Below are 17386 nucleotides of genomic sequence, written 5' to 3'. Positions count from 1 at the left end.
AAAAGCCTGATAAATTAAAATAGATATGCAGAAAGCTAATATATTGACTTTCATTATCGTGGACTAGAACTACTTTCCATCGAAATCCATATCAAGTTGGAGAAATGAGAGTTAGTTCTGTAGATTTGAAGTAAGACAAGTTTGGGACACTATAGCTTTCTCCTGTACCACATTTTCATTTTTCTATCTGATCCTCCCCCTTAGAGGCTTTTTTATTTTTTTCGCTTGAGCAATCGATAACAATTTGAAGTTTGTCATTCAAAAAACATTGTCAAAACAATCATTACTAGCAGGGCTTTGGCGCTCAACTCCCAATCCTTTTTAGGAGTTTTTGGCGACATTTTGAGTGCAAAGTGCTTGACTCGTGGGACACTAGGATGATGTGTGTAAATGAGTCTTTTACTTTATATTTCTATTTTTTTAGAGTCACCCCTAACTAAGGGTGTGCATGAGTCGTGTTGAATCGGGTTAAGAAATTTTTTCAACTCAACTCACTATGGTGGGTTAAAAAAATTCTTACCCAACCTAACTCACGTGGATCGGGTTGGACATTTTTTTTAATTACTATTATTATTATTATCATTATTATTATTAAATTGAGCATTGGATCAATATCACCACAAATAAGAGCAAATTCATAACCAAAAAACATGAGCACAACACCAAACAAAACAAACTATATGCGAAAAACTTAGGATTTGGGTTTTATTTGGGAAGAGGGACAAAAAAGTAAATAAAAAAAATTATATAATACATTTTAAAAATTTAAAAATATATTAAATATAGATAGGTCGGATTGGGTTAGACGGATTTGTAAATCTTATGACCAAACCTAACTCAAGCCACTGTAAAAAAAAATAAAAACATGACCCAACCAATCTAACCCACCAACTCTTAAAAACCGACCCAACTTAGTGGGTTGGATTGGGTCAGGTCAATTTTGGTGGGTTGGCGGGTTTGTTGCACCCCCTATCCCCAACCGTTAGTTTTTAAGGTGTGATTGATTATCTATGTATAATTCATTTTATTAACTAATTAACTAAGGGATTCCTTAAGGATTTCTAAGCTAAATGAGTAGGCAAATATCTTGAACCAAAGACATGGACTCAAAAATTCGGTTACATATGAGAAAGGTGTTAATCGGTAAGCACCCCACAACCTAATTTTTTGAACTATTCCTAATTTTTAGTGGGTAGAGAAATGTTTGAATTAATAATATTTTTATCATTTAAAAGGTAACTATGACATTTGAACTTAAAAAGATTTACTTCGAATCATGTTTGAAAGCATTGACATGTGATTGCGTAGTACTTACTAGGAAAGTAAATTTCAGGTCAAATTAAATATGGTTTACCTCACTCCTTTAAAAGCAAAGTAAATGTTTTTTACTTGTTCACCATGCAAATTCACGTGCAAAAGAAACACAAAAACAGAGGTTCTGGGGAAGGGTATTTTGTTAACTTGATTTATAAGGTCCATGGGCTTAATTCTTTTAAGTCATTAGCCTACCATCACTTTTGAAAACCATTCTTTGGAAAAAGCGATTTTGTGAGTCTTGGAAAAGGAAATTGATTTGAGAATTTTTGGAGAGAGAAATTTTTGAGTCCTTTTGGAAAAACACTTATTTTAGGGAAATAAAATTTTGATTAATGGTTATATCGCCAGTTTTTGGAAAGAGATCAATGTCATGGGAAAGGTTTAGTGAAAATCTCATGAGTTTTTGATGTAAATTTCTTAGGAAAGTTTTTTTTTTTTTTAATAATAAAAATCTTATAGAATTTTTAATAGCAATTCCCAATAAAGGTTTTGTAATGATAATATCATAACTTTTTGAAGAAATTTCCTAGGAAAGGTTTATTAATAAAACCTCATGAGTTTAAAAAGGAATTTCCCAAGAAAGGTTTTCTAATGAAATCTCAGCAGTATTTAAAGAAAGTTTTCTTTAAAAGGTTTTTAAAATAAATTTCATTAGATTTTGTTAGAGAAATTCCAAGGAAAATGAATTATTGTGAAAAGTCTCACTTTTTTAGGAAGGGTTTGGATTATTTTCAATGCCTATATCATCGGGTGGCTAACAAAAATTAAAAAAAGGAGAGAGAGAGAGAGAGAGAGAGAGAGAGAGAGAGAGAGAGAGAGAGAGTTTGTTGAGTTCATCGCTTCCTAGTGAATTATGCCCTATGGATATATTTAAGTTAGCCTTTCATTTTATATATTTTTAAAGGGAAAAACTTAGATACAGTACTTTAGGTACAGTATCTTAGGTTCCCTACTTAAAATTTTGACATCTGTCCAATTTAACATCTCAAGCAAACGATGTTAAAACTATTTTTTTTTCCTTCTTCCTTCTTTTTCTTGTACGCATATGGCTTCTCTTCCAAACCCAAAACCTTTCTCCCTCATTTTCTCAGTAACCAAACAGGAAAGATCAAAAAATAAAAACCAAATCTACTAAGTTTCAAACAAAAAAAGGGACCCTTTTCAGCTATACTCGAAACTTCCACACTCTTAACATCAACAAAGCCATCGTCACAGCCTCTTTCATTATTTTGTCCAAAGAGAGAGAGAGAAAGAAAGAATCATAGATCAGAAAAGAAGAAAGGAAGTAGATACACACACCGAGAGATCAGAAAGAATCATAGACCAGAAAAGAAAAAAGGAAACACACTACACATTGAGAGAGAAAGAGAGAGATATGAGATTTTTTTTTTCTTTTTTTGGGTTTTGGGTTTCGAAGAGAAGGTTAATGGGTGGTTTGAAAGAGAAAGGTTTTCTGCAAGAGAAAAGTTTTCCAAAAAAACAGGACTCAAAGAAAGAACCAAAGGCAGAAGTAAAAGGCAAAACAGAAAGAAATGTTGCTGGCGTTACTCATCTCGAACTCTGTGGGCAACATTCTTGTCGAACGACACCCTTTTTTTTAGCTCTTCCCCTTTATTTTTCTTTTCTTCAAGTAGCTTCTATGATTATTTTCCTCTTCTTCAAACTCATTTTATTTTTTGATCTTTCCTGTTTGGTTATTGAGAAAATGAGGGAGAAAGGTTTTGGGTTTGGAAGAGAAGCCGTCCACAGTACATATAGGAAAAAGAAGGAAGAAGGAAAAAAAAAAAAAATTTAGTTTTAATGCCATTTGCTTGAGATGTTAAATTGGATAGATGTCAAAATTTTAAATAGAAAACCTAATATACTGTATTTAAGGTACTGTACTTAAGTTTTACCAATTTTTAAAAGCTTATTTGGCTAAGTAGAAATTTTTAAATCCTCACGTTTAAGATACCATCGTACTTTCTTGGCCCCACCAGAAAAATATTAAATAAAAAAGAAAAAGAAAAAGAAAAAGAAAAAGAAAATAGTAACACAATTGGATGATCCATATGCTAGGGGTTAGTCTGGACCTTCGAAAGAGTAGAAAGCCCATTTCTTAATAGAATTGAGTATTTGACTACGTTCAATGGGATTTAAGTGTGCCACAATTGCGAGACCCATCACTCAAAAGCTTTAGTATGCAATACAAAATTACATCGTTTTCGACCTTTTGGCCCAACCTAAAACTAGGTCGTTTTGGCAAGCTAACCCTAACAAAACCAAATCGTGTATCTTTCATTCTCTCCCTCACACGCCTCTCACTCTGAAACTCAGACGCTTCCTCTCCTCTCTCTCTCTCTGTTCTCCGATTCTCTCTCTCTCTCACCGTCTCAGCCTTTCTTCTTCTCTAACTGTATCTCGGCCTCTTTCACTCTTTGCTCTCACGGCTTAGTTAAGGTAAACTCTCTCTCTCTCTTTTACGGTTTGGTTTGCTGAAGGTTCTTGAATTCTTGTTTCAATCTTTCGGTCCACTGGTAAGTATCATTCACTAACCTCTATCTTCTTCTTCGATTATTATTATTAGAGCATTATAATTTATTATTTATATTCATTGAAATGTTTGTAACAAGCTGTGTTGATACTGATAGACATAGTTGATGAATATGGTTGCTGCCAGTCTGAAATTGGTTATTTTGTAATGCTAATATGCTAATGTTTACTACTCTTTGTTACATTTTGGTATTTTTATTTTGTAAATATTTGATGTAAAATGCTCAAAACTTACATAAATTATATATTATTATTATTTATGACGTCATTGGTATGACACAGTCGGACCATAAAACCAGTAACCGTTCCCTTTTCCGGTTCTTTGACCTTATTGGTTTTTAAAACCATGATATTTTCTAATTATATTTTATAAAATTTGTCCTTAACCTAGAATTTAAAGTTATTGAACTCCCTAGTATACTTCTCTTTCGACCTGCCTCCTTGAACGACACCGTTTTTTCTGGCCGGAATCATGTTTGCATTACTGTATTCTCCAGAGCCTTTTTCAGGTTTCGTTTGTTGGTTTTGTTGTTTGTACTAGTGTTTCTAACGGACATGTCTAGGTTCAAATCCCCCTTCCCCATTGTACTATCACATTATCAAAGATTGTGTAAGTTTACACACAATAGGAGGTTGGGCCTTGGTTTGACGCCTTTCCCCACATTTGGATTTGGTAGGTTGTGGGTTCGAGTCCTAGACCCTGCAATAGTGGGAGTTTTGTGCATTGGAGAATGACCTTTTTAAGTTTACACGCAGTGGATTATGAATTTGCAACCTTATCCTCCACTCTTTCTTATTGGAGGAGTTTCCGTTTACGTATTTAAGAAATATAAAAACATGTGGAGACTTGATGCCTGAAATTTATGATGAAAGTAGATATCATCTGTGATTAGTTGAAGTGCATCAACTGCGTTTTGGGTCAGCCCCTTCTGTTTTGAGTAATTAAGTCCATATTTTGGTTCAAATTAGTGGCATGTTTTCCTCAACATTTTTACTTGACTTTTTTAGCCTACAGTATTGGCAACTCTAGATTATATGTGAGGCTTTCTTTTGCTCAATTAAGTTGTTTAGGATCAGGGCATAACAGCCCCATTATTGCTGGAAGATATGAAATTGTAATATTGTTATGTGGTTTTGTGGTCTTAGCTCTTAAAACTTTGTTTATGATGTTTATGTTTTTATGATTTTTGTTTTCTGTTTTGAGATTTGTATTGTTGTACTGTCATGCTTTATTTGGATTTTGGGCATTTCATTCTCATTCATTATTGCTTCTTTTTCAATTACAGTACAGATGAAGAACAAAAAGCAAAAGTCTATCACCGATTCAAAAGTGGACACCAAATTGAAGTCTATCATTCATCAGCATTCTCTGTTCTTTGACAAGTTAGTTGAGTTAATCCCTGCAAGGTTCTATCTACCAAACAATGATGAGGAGAAGCCATGGTTTCAGGGCCTTAGTAAGGCCGAAAAAGCTTCAGCAAAGAAGGAATCAAGGGAGAACATTAAGAAAGCTCGAAGAGATCGTATGGATCCAGAAAAGGCTTCCACAACAACCCTTGATTTGCTAAAGAAAAGCTTGGAGAAAGAAAAATCAAGTGAGAGTGATGAGGAGGAAATAGAGATTAAACCAATGTTGTCTGGTCATGAAGGTAATGATCGGAAGGTGACTTTAGAGGAACTTCGGCAACGGCTGCATCAAAAAATTGAACAGTCCCGAGCAGGTCGTCATGTTGAAGATTCGAAAAGAAAACAGAAGTATGCAAAATATCTCAAAAAAGGAAATCAGCAGAAAAAACGCAAAAGAGAGTCTGTTTCTGAAGAAAAGAAACCAACTAGTAGTTCTGTAGATAAAGTGGAGAAGGATGTAGCAGAGGCTTCGAAGGAACTCGCATTTAGTCATGTCAAACTTGGAAATGAGGAGGAGCATGGAAAGAAGAAGAGGAAACTTTCAAAGTTTAAGGAGCTTGAAAGGGCAAAGAAATTGGAGGAAGCAATGAAAGATCCTGAGAAAGGCGAGGTTATCTCAAAGAAGCATTCATGGAAATCAGCAACAAGTAGAGCAGCTGGGATGAAGGTTCATGATGATTCAAGCCTGTTGAAAAGGAGCATACACAAGGAGAAGAAGAGGCATCAGAAGAATGCTGAGAAATGGAAGGAGAGGGCACAGACCACAGAGAAGATGAAAGCAGAGAAACAGAAAAAGAGATCAGAAAATATAGGACAGAGGATTCACGAGAAGAAAATGCGGCGAATTGCAAAGAGAGAGAAAAAGCTATTGCGTCCAGGATTTGAAGGTCGAAAGGAAGGTTTTATTAACGAAGGTTCATCTTAAAAGTTTTAAGTTTCTTTGCCTCTTACATTGCTTTTTTTTTTTTTTTTTTTTTTTTTTTAATCTTTGCTTTAAGATCAGTTGGCATAAACATCATATTAAATTATAGTAAAGTCTCAATTTAGGGATTCTGTTATATAGATCCACCTTTTGCCTTCCCCTTCCCTTCTCATACTCTCTTTTAACCACTTTAGTAGATGAATATTGTTGAAGAATTGACCTTCAGTTGATATCTGCAAATGTTTGTTGCTGAATGCTGATATTTAATGGTCTGAATGTCATCTTTTGTGTTATTTGATAACTATGCTAACGGGTATAATTAATCTTGATGCTTTAATATACCATGCTAACAATTCTAGCACAATCACGGAAGAATGTCAACCCAATTTCAAAGAGAATGTCGATGCATTTTCAAAGTATTTAGGGTTGCCATTACCATACCAGAAGAAATTTTGGTAATTCTTATATATATTTGAAGATTGCATCATGTGTTTTCCTTGAGTTAGAGAGAAAAAAATCTTCTTTGGAAGTCTAAAATTAAAGTAAAGTCTAAGAATATGCGTTCATGGTAGTTAATTAGGTTATTGTTGTTGTTTATTTTATGTTTTATTTGATTTTTTTTCTAGGTTCAAGGGCTATTTATTAATAGATAAGTCTTGAGCTAGTTTATTAGCTTTTATGTGTTTTTTTTTTTTTTTTGGGGGGGGGGGGGGGGGGTGGGGGTGTCCTATTGAAGTAGAGTTTGTTTACTAGTTATGAAATACTGAGATCTAGAGTCTACAAATAATAGGAGTGTTGAATAATAAGAACCGAGTATTTGATTGTAAAAGGCATCACAGTCCTGGTGGGATTCTCCTTTTCTCCTTTATTTTTTTTACTTTGGTTTTTTTTCCCGTGATACTATTCATTGGTGCTGTTCATATAGCTCATGAACACCATACGTTTCTTTCTTTTCCTCATTTTGCTATGATCTCAAATAAAGCACTTCCCCTACCCTATCAAAACCTTAAAATTCTTGTACTTGCCAAAAAGTCATTAAATAACTTATCAAACCACCCTTCAATTCCTATTGACAACTAATATCTAGAATTTCTAGCAACTTTTTTGCTTCAATAAATTATTATGAATTTTTCATGAGGTTTCCTAGGTGTCTCATGTAGGGATTTGGTTAAAAACTGAGACACACCTTCCTTATATCATTAAAAAAAATTAAATGGTATATTATGTTAGTAAAACTTAACTATTTACATTTATAATAACTTTAAGGGGAGTGTCATTTCATGAAATACGTGGAAAAGAATGTCATTTTGTAAAAAACTCAAGTGAGGTTGCTGTAATCTAAGCATGCCAAATTTTAGTCAATTTCAGCCCCTTACCCTTTTCTCTACTACAACTCTGAATCTTAGTTCTTAGATCTGAATTTTATTGACTCTAATCCCAGTCCAAGCACACGATAAACAGATTTCCCTACTAGAAGTTTAAAGTTAATTTTCTTTTAGTTTCTTTTTTGAGAAACAATTTTCCTTTTAGTTTCATTGGCTAATTATTTGTACTAGGATGTCATCGATACATTTCTGCTACTAATATCATATGAGTTGGCTCGTTGGTAGTTTTCAAGCCCTCATGTTATCATGAGCTTGTTTTTCGTCAAGCACATGGTTGTTTTCTAAGAGATTTCATTGAACGAATGGTCTAGGTCCTTGTTTATTATTAACTTCATCGCAGTGCATGAGAAATTTTGCACAGCATCATAATAGACTATTATTGTTGCCAGTTTCTTGTCTCAGAATCATTAAGAGATGAGCAAAAGGGTTGAGTACAAATGGCACCTCCATGTAAAGTGGAAGGTGAGATCTTGAGTTCAAAATTCATGGGTGTGTGTATGATTAATGATGCACTTAGAGTTTAATGCTAGTACACCGGATTTGTTTGATGAATATCTCCACTGTGGAAGAAATCCCAATCATAATATATCTCAACAATGCATTTCACCACTTCAGTATTTCTAACATGTTAAGAAAGTAGTCATCGAAAAACATCTACTAGTAACTTTACTGTGTTAACATTTTTTATGTTGTGGGCTAGCAGTCATTGTTTTATGTATTTAATAAAAACGTGGATTAGTTGGAGTGTATTTTAGCGGGCATTTGTAAGATCCAATTGTAGATAGTGATCACCATATCTTGTTAATATTGGGTCATTTTAGTGCACCGTATAATTAATAGTTTAATCAGATGTGCCATTGCCTACTCATTTATTTGGTGTCAAACGTATGCTAGTATTTCTTGAGAGTTTGATAAAGTGTTTTCATCCCTTTTTGCTATCTGGAACCTTTTATCCATTTGCTCATTTGGTATGTGGAGCTTAGTTGAAGTTTTTCAACATGCTGTATTAATTTCATGTACTTATGCCATGTTGGCCCGTTTCTGCAGTCAAGCCTGTATCAAAAATTTTGAGTTCGTAGCTTAGCAGAGTGGTGGTGTTATAACGTTAATGTGGGAAAATATTTTTCCCCCTGGTTTTCTAATGCTTGGCCAAGCAATTAAATTCCTTCTAAATAGTATCGCATTTTAGGCTTTTAGCTGACTGTTTTGTCATTGATGTTGCAATTGTGATCAATGGACAGACCTGGTTTTAATAATATTACCGCATATAGAGAGAATGCTTTCTTAATTTCCTTGTTAGTCTAGGATGCATTAATTTAGGCTGAGTTAGTCGGAATCTTTACCTATCCTCCTAAGATACCATTGTATATCTCTCTGAGGGGTTGTGTGTTTTGTATTAAGCTGGGTGTGGCCAGTGGTGTATTAGTACTCTTGACGCTGTTTAACTTCAGAAACTATAGTTCATGATAGACTTTAGTGTCAATTTGGAAATAATCTCTCAACCACAATCAACCTTGTGCCAACCATAGCAATATTCGGCATTCCATATATATATATATATAAGAGATACCCTTCTCAACCATATATAGAGCTATACATGGAGCCACAACAAGTTGACTGTTGGCATTGGCAAGCGGCAACACTAAGTCCTCGAATCAAAAAAAAAAAAAAAAATGGTTAATGCATATATGCTTGAAAATTGTGGAAATTATGCTCTAGCTGGAGACTGGAAAATGATTTCATCATATATGGCGCACAAGGTGCTGGCAACTGTATGCTTGCTTGAAAATTGACCTTTCCACAGACGGTACATTAAAAAAAAGACGAGACAGAAATTTTTAAAAAAAAGTTTTAATTTTAATAAACTGAGTTAAAAATAAATAAATAAATAGAAGAAGAAGAAGAAGAAGAAGAAGAGGAAGACAAGAATGAATGAGAAAAAAAAAATGTTTTAACTTTCATTTAGCTTACGTCAGGTACACAGTCTCACTTATTTCACTTTGTAACCGATAAAAAAATCTGCCGTTAGCAACAATATATGTAGGAGGCTTTTCTAGACATCTGCCATTTGTGGCGGCCCATTTACTGGTGGTGTTGTCCATTGTTATAACTTATTAGTGTACTATATAGTCCGAGCATAAAATGATTCCTTTCTTAGTCGGGGAATTATGGACGTGAGGGACTATCACATATTTCAACTTGTATTGACACGTATACTTAACTTTAGGTTTTTATTTTTTATTTTTAAATAAAATATCCTTCATCAATTGCTCAAGAAACAACAAGAGTGCTTGTTACAGGATCTAAAAAACCAATGAACAACAGCAAACCAAATTTAGCAACACAATTAGCATCTCTCTTAACCCAGCTAAGTACACATTGGATAAGACATCTGCTATATAACATTATATAGACCACTTCAACAAATATTAAACCTAAATTTAAAATATCAACATATAAGTTGGAATCTCTACCTACGATAACCTTCTGAAGTTTTTCGTTTTGTAAGGCCCAGTGGAAGGCTGCAACTTTGGCTAGTAGAGGATCACACTGTATCCTTTTACATCATCACCCCCTAGCATTTCGAGCTACTATGATCAGAGGAGTGAAGGTATTTGGGACAACATGTACATCAACATTGAGCTTGACTACTACAACTTTCATTTATTTATTTATTAATGACATGTCTTAAAATTGTTAGGATCCTAGAAAAGCAATGATGAGGTACTCAACCGTGGTATGATACTAGGACTGTAGAAATTTTAGGATGGGTCATTAATAAAAATAATAAATAAAAATAAATATATAATTACATTCCCTATGCCTCATGATTGAGAAAATGACACTTTATTTCAAAACTGCCTTGACATTCGTTTAACCAAACTTTGTTAAAATATTAGGTACTAACCTGCCCTTTTGCTTAAGGGTAACTAGGTTTCAAAAATTATCCCTCCTGGATTGATTAAAGTTTTAATTTTTAATTAAATTTTATAAACTATTAATTTAATTAAAATGTATTTTAAAATATTTAGTGTGAACTTTTATTTCCAAAAAGTTTGTCTAAACTATTAATTTAATTAAAATGTATTTTAAAATATTTAGTGTGAACTTTAATTTCCAAAAAGTTGAAGAGATTTGTGGTTACAAATCTTGGTAAACTTTATATCATTATTCTAAATTTATTAGTTCTGTTTTTACCAATTAGAGTTAAAATTTGGTAAAGTAAATGTTTTATTAAAAAAAAAAAACTTAAAATAGTTAAATTTTGATTAGGGAGAGTGCTATTTTCTTTTAAAAAAAGTTGTAAAGAGATCTGTCATTACAAATCTTGGTAAAGATTATATTATTGTTCTAAATTTATTAGGTCTGTGTTTTTACTAATTAGAGTTAAAGTTTGGTAAAGAAAATATTTAAAAAAAAAAGTTGAATTTTGATAGGGAGAGAGTTCTTCAAAACCTCAAGGTAAATATAATTACAAAAAAAAAAAAAAAAAAAATTAAGTTACTTAAACATTCTTAAAAAAAAAAAAAGTTATTTAAACATTAAATATAATTACAAAAAAAAAAAAAAAAAAAATTAAGTTACTTAAACATTCTTAAAAAAAAAAAAAGTTATTTAAACATTACTTTATTAAGTAATATGTTATTTAAGGGGCCCATAGTAAGTTGTTATTTCATTGATGTTAAATCTGCCATCATCAATTCATTGTGTGGTACACATATCTAGCTAGAAGGGATGCCTCCCTTTTTTTATTTTTTTATTTTTTTTATTAAAGGCCAACACTAGTTGTGCTGTGACCGATGTTTCATCTTGGGTGGATAATGAATAGAGCTTAGTGGGGGGTTTTACAAATGAAATCTTATTGTGGCAAATTAACAAAGAGTTTTTGTTTTTGATAAATAAGTCTTAGTACAACCAGATATCAGGAAAACCAAGCTGATTACAAACACTGATGAAATACGCCTATCATAACGACGGAAAATGCTTACGTTAGATAGGCCAAAGTCATTACAAACTGTACATGATGCTGGAAATTCACACAAGAGACTAACATAAAGGTTATTACCTTCATATTACAGAACCACAAGCAGACCCCCCAGCCCCAAAAAAAGAAAAAGAAACCCAAATTAAAACAGCAATTTAAAGAAGTGTTACATTTTGATTTATTAAACCACCCTGGACCCAGCAACAGGAGCACCACCCTTATGAACGGGATCAGCACCAGTTGTTGCCCCCATGGCATAATCTGTGTCTCGGTAACCAGGGCCATACTTGCTACTGAAGATCCCAGCAGGAAGCAACAAAACGTACACCATTTCGGTGAATGCTAGAATGATTATGAATGCCTCTATCATCTTCAGTCTCCACCCTCTGTACCCTCCTATGACTATCTCCTTACAAGCCAAGCTGCAAAATGTTAAAATAATATGACACAGTGTACGTAGCACAATTGAAGAATCAAAATGTCTGAAGACACAAAACACACTTACCACAACTGGTACATATGTTAAGTGATTATTGGATTATATAATCACAAATTTGCCAAGTGTGTCATATATATAATGTGTGTGCCTAGAAGAACTGTTGAAGAATACAAGCTAGTATATATGTAGAAATTAAATTAAATTACCCAGCTGCTAGGGCAGTCAGGGCCCATGCCATTACTGATGATGATGCTGCTGAAGCTAGACTGTCATTCCTCCAAGCACTGATATGGTTTCCACCCAGGAACTTAGATACCACGCCAAGAACAGCAGCCAACATAGCGAAAGTCAAGAAGAACATTGTTGCACCATTACCTCCAAAACCTGTACATTTTTTTTTCCCAAGAAAATATTTATTATTAGCACAAATTAAAACAAGTTAGTCAAAGGGAGTAGGAGCCTCCAAAATTGTGTGTAGGAGAAAGAGAGAAAGAACATGAACTTACTAGGATGGTTGGTTTGGCCGTTGATGTAGCCGTTAAGACACCAACTAGCAAAACCCAACACAATAAGGTACATGATCAAGTTTAAAAACAACAAAGGAGCTGCTATGTTCCTTCCCACCGTTTGAGCCATATCTTTCTTAGCTTAATTTCTCTTTCAAAAACAAACCTAGAAAAGACCAAACAAACCGCTTCTAGATTAAAAGAAATAACACACTAGAAATTCCTTTACATTTTCCTGCTTCCAAGTGAATGTATAGACTATATATATAGAAGAGCAAAGGTTATAAGTCCAGGATACATCATACGTGTAAGCCAATCAGGTTTTGCATGTGTACTTTGTTATGTCCCAAGACCACGTGGAGCAAAGTGGTGTAGCTGAAACAGAAGGTGGCTAGAGAAAGAATTCTGATAAGGATAATGCCTCAAGATTAGTATCGTTTGAGTTGTTATTTGAATTATTATTTGATTAGGATAAGGAGTTATCTTAGGATTGTCATTATCATTTAATAAGGAGCTATCTTGTGATAGAACTCCCTTAGGATTCGGTTATTCTTTGTAATTGAAATTCAGTCCAGTTTGTATTTAACGAGAGGAAGAGGAAATAAGAGGCATGCAGAACTTTAAACCCAAATTATCTCTCTCTCTTTCCCTTAATTTCTAGGAGGGTAGTCGCCTCGAATACGACTAAGTATCCGTCATTTAGCAGTTCACTGCATTTGGTATCAGAGCCAAATGGCAAACAACCCACCCCATACACGATCAACCACCAATGATGACCGATTGTCAGCCTTGGAGGTTAGCACCCACTCTATCCGGCAACAGGTTGAGTCTCAAAAGGAGGAGTTCGCTATTGTGAAGGCAGGACTCGATGCCCTCACCAGTGCTGTTGCCCAAATAAGTAGAGCCTTGGAGGAAAAGGGCGCACGGTTGGACGAGACCAACAACAACGGTGACCGCAACAATGTTTCCATCAATCAGAATCATGAGATTGGAGAAAGTTCTGGAGGACAAAGTCGAGGTACTCAATACGGCAGCCTACAAACCAGATTTTCGCGCTTGGATTTTCCTCGCTTTGATGGGGAAAACCCAACAGGATGGATTTACAAAGCTGAACAATTCTTTCACTATCAGAGAACCGAACCAAACGAGAAGGTGCTCTTGGCATCTTTTCATCTGCAAGATGATGCCTTGCAGTGGTACCAGTGGTATGAGCAGTCGCAGCCAAACGTACAGTGGGAGGAATTTACTCGAGCCTTGTGCATCCGTTTTGGGCCCTCCGACTATGAAGATTTTGACGAAGCCTTGGCTAAGATACATCAAACAGGTACGGTGCGTGAGTATCAAACGCAGTTCGAACGATTGGCTGCTCGTGTTCGTCAATGGCCCCAACGAGCATTGGTGGGCAGCTACGTGGGCGGATTGAAGGAGGAGATACGGACAGAAGTTAAGCTCTTCCGCCCCACCTCCTTGCTTCACGCCACAAGCTTGGCACGGCTACAGGAAGATAAAATTCAGAGGCTGAAGCGCACATCCTCCATAGCAGCACCACCTAAATATTTCCCATCACAACCACCACCATATAAACCTTCTCTGCTTCCCACACCAACACCAATTAAACCCGCAATACCACCCACATCTGGGGTTCGACCTTCAAACCCAATGTTCAAGAAACTTTCATGGGCGGAAATGCAAGCTCGAAGAGAGAAAGGCTTGTGCTACAACTGCGATGAGAGATTTGGTCCAGGGCATCGATGCAAGAGACAACAAATATTCCTTTTGGAGACAATGGATGATACAGCAGAACATTTGGAAACAATGGAGCTCGTCCAAGGGGAAGAAGAACAGTCAACCCCAGAAATTTCGCTCCATGCCTTATCAGGTGTCAACACACCCCAAACGATGCGAGTTACTGGCATGATTCATGGAAAGAGGTTACACATCCTTATTGATAGTGGCAGCACCCATAACTTTGTCAGTTTAAGATTTGCTAAGCGTATGAATTGTTGTAAGGCACCGGCACCGGTTTTCCAAGTCATGGTGGCCAATGGAGAAAGGCTACGATGTGATGAAATTTATCTGGCAGTACCATTAGAGATTCAAGGCTACAAATTCAAAACTAATATGTACCCGCTAGATCTACAAGGGTCTGACGTTGTGTTGGGTATACAATGGTTGCAAAGTCTCGGGCAAGTGTTACATGATTGGCAGCGTCTCACCATGGAATTTTGGTGCAAGAATGAAAGGTTTGTTCTCCAAGGAGAAGGCACAGGAACGGTGGAGCACCAGTCCTTGCAATCTATTGCAAGACTTGCATCAAACAATGTCAAGTTTGGTGTAATGCAACTTTCGGGAGGTTCCATAGAAGTTAATCTCACAGAGCCATCTAGGGACAGAGCAATTGCCTTGGATGTACTCTTGCAAAAATATCAATCAGTATTTCAGTTACCCACCACACTACCACCACCCCGTCGGCATGACCACCGTATTCCTCTAGAGCCTGGAAGCGGCCCGGTGAGTGTGCGGCCCTACCGGTATCCACACATCCAAAAGAATGAGATAGAAAAGGCTGTCAAAGAGATGCTCTCCACTGGAATTATACAGCCAAGTACCAGCCCTTTTTCTTCTCCAGTTCTCTTGGTTAAAAAGAAAGATGGATCATGGCGCTTTTGTGTGGATTATAGGGCTCTGAATCGTGTAACGGTGAAGGATCGGTATCCAATCCCGGCCATAGATGAGTTATTGGATGAATTGCATGGCGCTACATATTTTACCAAACAAGATCTTAAATCCGGATATCACCAAATCCGAGTGCAGCCAGAAGATGTGCACAAGACAGCATTTCGCACTCATGATGGCCATTATGAGTTTATGGTCATGCCGTTCGGCCTCACAAATGCGCCGGCCACATTTCAATCCTTGATGAATGATATTTTTCGACCACTACTACGACGGTATGTCCTCGTATTCTTTGATGACATTTTGATTTACAGCAAAACCTGGAATGAGCATCTATTTCACTTAGATATTGTTTTGGGCACCTTATTGAAGCATCAATTATATGTTAATCACTCGAAGTGTCTAATTGGCCAAAAAGAAGTAGAATATTTGGGCCATGTTATTAGTGCCGCAGGAGTAGCTGCAGACCCACAAAAGATTCGTAGCATGGAGAGTTGGCCGGTCCCTACTAATACCACTGCCTTACGTGGATTCCTTGGGTTAACCAGTTACTACCGGAAATTCATCCGTGGCTATGGTACCATTGCTGCCCCACTCACGCAATTGCTAAAGAAAGATGGTTTCTACTGGTCTGACGTAGCTGAGAAGGCCTTTCACACCCTCAAACAAGCCATGGTCCAAGCCCCAGTGCTCATGTTGCCTGATTTTTCCAAACAGTTCGTGGTAGAAGCTGACGCCTCAGGCACTGGTCTAGGTGCTGTTCTTATGCAAGAGGGCAGACCGGTGGCTTATTACAGCAAGGCCATCTCCAGGAAAGCTTTGGGCAGATCAACTTATGAAAAAGAACTCATGGCCATTGTTCTTTCTGTCAACCAGTGGAGAAACTATTTGGTGGGACGGAGGTTTCACATTCGAACTGATCATCGGAGTTTGAAATACCTCTTGGAGCAGCGTATTTCCACTATGGACCAACAAAAATGGATTGTGAAGTTAATGGGATATGACTATGACATTGAATATCGTCCTGGTCGTGAGAATTTGGCAGCCGATGCTCTTTCTCGTTTACATGGCGAACTCATGTCCATCACCTACCTGCAGCCCACTTGGTTGGCGGATATTCGACGTGAAGCCCAAGCTGACTCAAAATTAACAGCCATGCGAGAAGCTTTGTCCAAGAATCCATCCGGTAACAATGGGTATGAAGTTCGAGGCGAGCAGTTGTGGTTTAAAGGTCGTTTGGTTCTGCCTCAAAACTCTGAGTTCAAGAATGCCTTGCTCCGTGAATTTCATGATACTCCTATTGGAGGACATTCCGGAATTTTTCGCACCTACAAACGAGTTGCTGCCAGCTTCTATTGGGTCGGCATGAAGAAGGATATTCAAGATTATGTGCAGCGTTGTGATGTTTGCCAACGCAATAAAAATGACTCCTTAACCCCGGCTGGACTACTGCAACCGTTACCAATCCCAGATCGTGTGTGGGAGGATGTGTCCATGGATTTTATTGAGGGTCTTCCATCCTCAAATGGCTTTTCTGTGATCTTTGTGGTGGTGGATCGCTTATCCAAATATGGTCACTTCATTGCCTTGAAACACCCTTACAGCAAAGGGAGTGGCAGAGGTTTTTCTCAAAGAAGTCGTGCGCCTCCATGGCATGCCGCGCTCCATTGTTTCTAATAGGGATCCTATATTCACAAGCCAATTTTGGTCGAAGTTCTTTCGGCTACAAGGCTCTGAATTACGCATGAGTTCTGCCTATCATCCGCAGACTGATGGGCAAACGGAAGTTCTTAATCGCTGCCTTGAGACATATTTGCGTTGTTTTGTCAGCTCTAAGCAGAAGCAATGGCTGCAATGGCTGCCATGGGCTGAATATTGGTATAACACCAGCTACCATACTGCCACTCGTATGACTCCTTTTGAGGCGGTTTACGGTCGAGCTCCAGCCACCATTCATAACTACGAACATGGCACTACAGCGGTTGCACAGGTGGAGGCATCATTGAAAGGTCGGGATGAGATACTAAAGCTTTTGAAAGAAAATTTGGTAATAGCCCAGCATCGGATGAAACTTAATGAAGATCGACATCGACGCGAGCTAGAATTTATGGTTGGTGATTATGTATATCTCCGCCTTCAACCTTTGCGTCAGATGTCTATCCGCACTCGTGGACACAGGAAGCTTTCCCCGCGGTTCTATGGCCCATATCAGATTAT

At 36.7% G+C, this 17386-nt stretch overlaps 3 protein-coding genes across 3 annotated transcripts; 2 read left to right on the top strand and 1 right to left on the bottom strand.

Annotated features, from left to right (window-relative positions):
- The first annotated feature begins 3548 nt into the window (after window positions 1-3548).
- On the top strand, window positions 3549-6479 carry LOC112032820 (ribosomal RNA-processing protein 14-C). Its single transcript, XM_024065592.2, has 2 exons — window positions 3549-3756; window positions 5136-6479. Exon 2 carries the CDS (start codon window positions 5141-5143, stop codon window positions 6179-6181), a length of 1041 nt encoding a protein of 346 aa, XP_023921360.1. The 5' UTR covers window positions 3549-3756; window positions 5136-5140; the 3' UTR covers window positions 6182-6479.
- Window positions 6480-11492: 5013 nt separating this feature from the next.
- LOC112032815 (membrane protein PM19L) lies at window positions 11493-12711 on the bottom strand. Its single transcript, XM_024065589.2, has 3 exons — window positions 12494-12711; window positions 12194-12371; window positions 11493-11970 (listed from the first exon to the last, which is right to left on the bottom strand). Exons 1-3 carry the CDS (start codon window positions 12621-12623, stop codon window positions 11730-11732), a joined length of 549 nt encoding a protein of 182 aa, XP_023921357.1. The 5' UTR covers window positions 12624-12711; the 3' UTR covers window positions 11493-11729.
- Window positions 12712-13225: 514 nt separating this feature from the next.
- On the top strand, window positions 13226-16846 carry LOC112032804 (transposon Ty3-I Gag-Pol polyprotein). The gene has a single exon (XM_024065575.1). The coding sequence runs from the start codon at window positions 13226-13228 to the stop codon at window positions 16844-16846; it is 3621 nt and encodes a 1206-aa protein (XP_023921343.1).
- Window positions 16847-17386: the final 540 nt, after the last annotated feature.

This window comes from Quercus suber, unplaced genomic scaffold, assembly GCF_002906115.3.
Source record: "Quercus suber isolate HL8 unplaced genomic scaffold, Cork oak 2.0 scaffold_159, whole genome shotgun sequence".
NCBI lineage: Eukaryota > Viridiplantae > Streptophyta > Magnoliopsida > Fagales > Fagaceae > Quercus > Quercus suber.
Note: the sequence above shows the minus strand (reverse complement) of the source record. Positions and strands in the feature narration are given on the sequence as shown.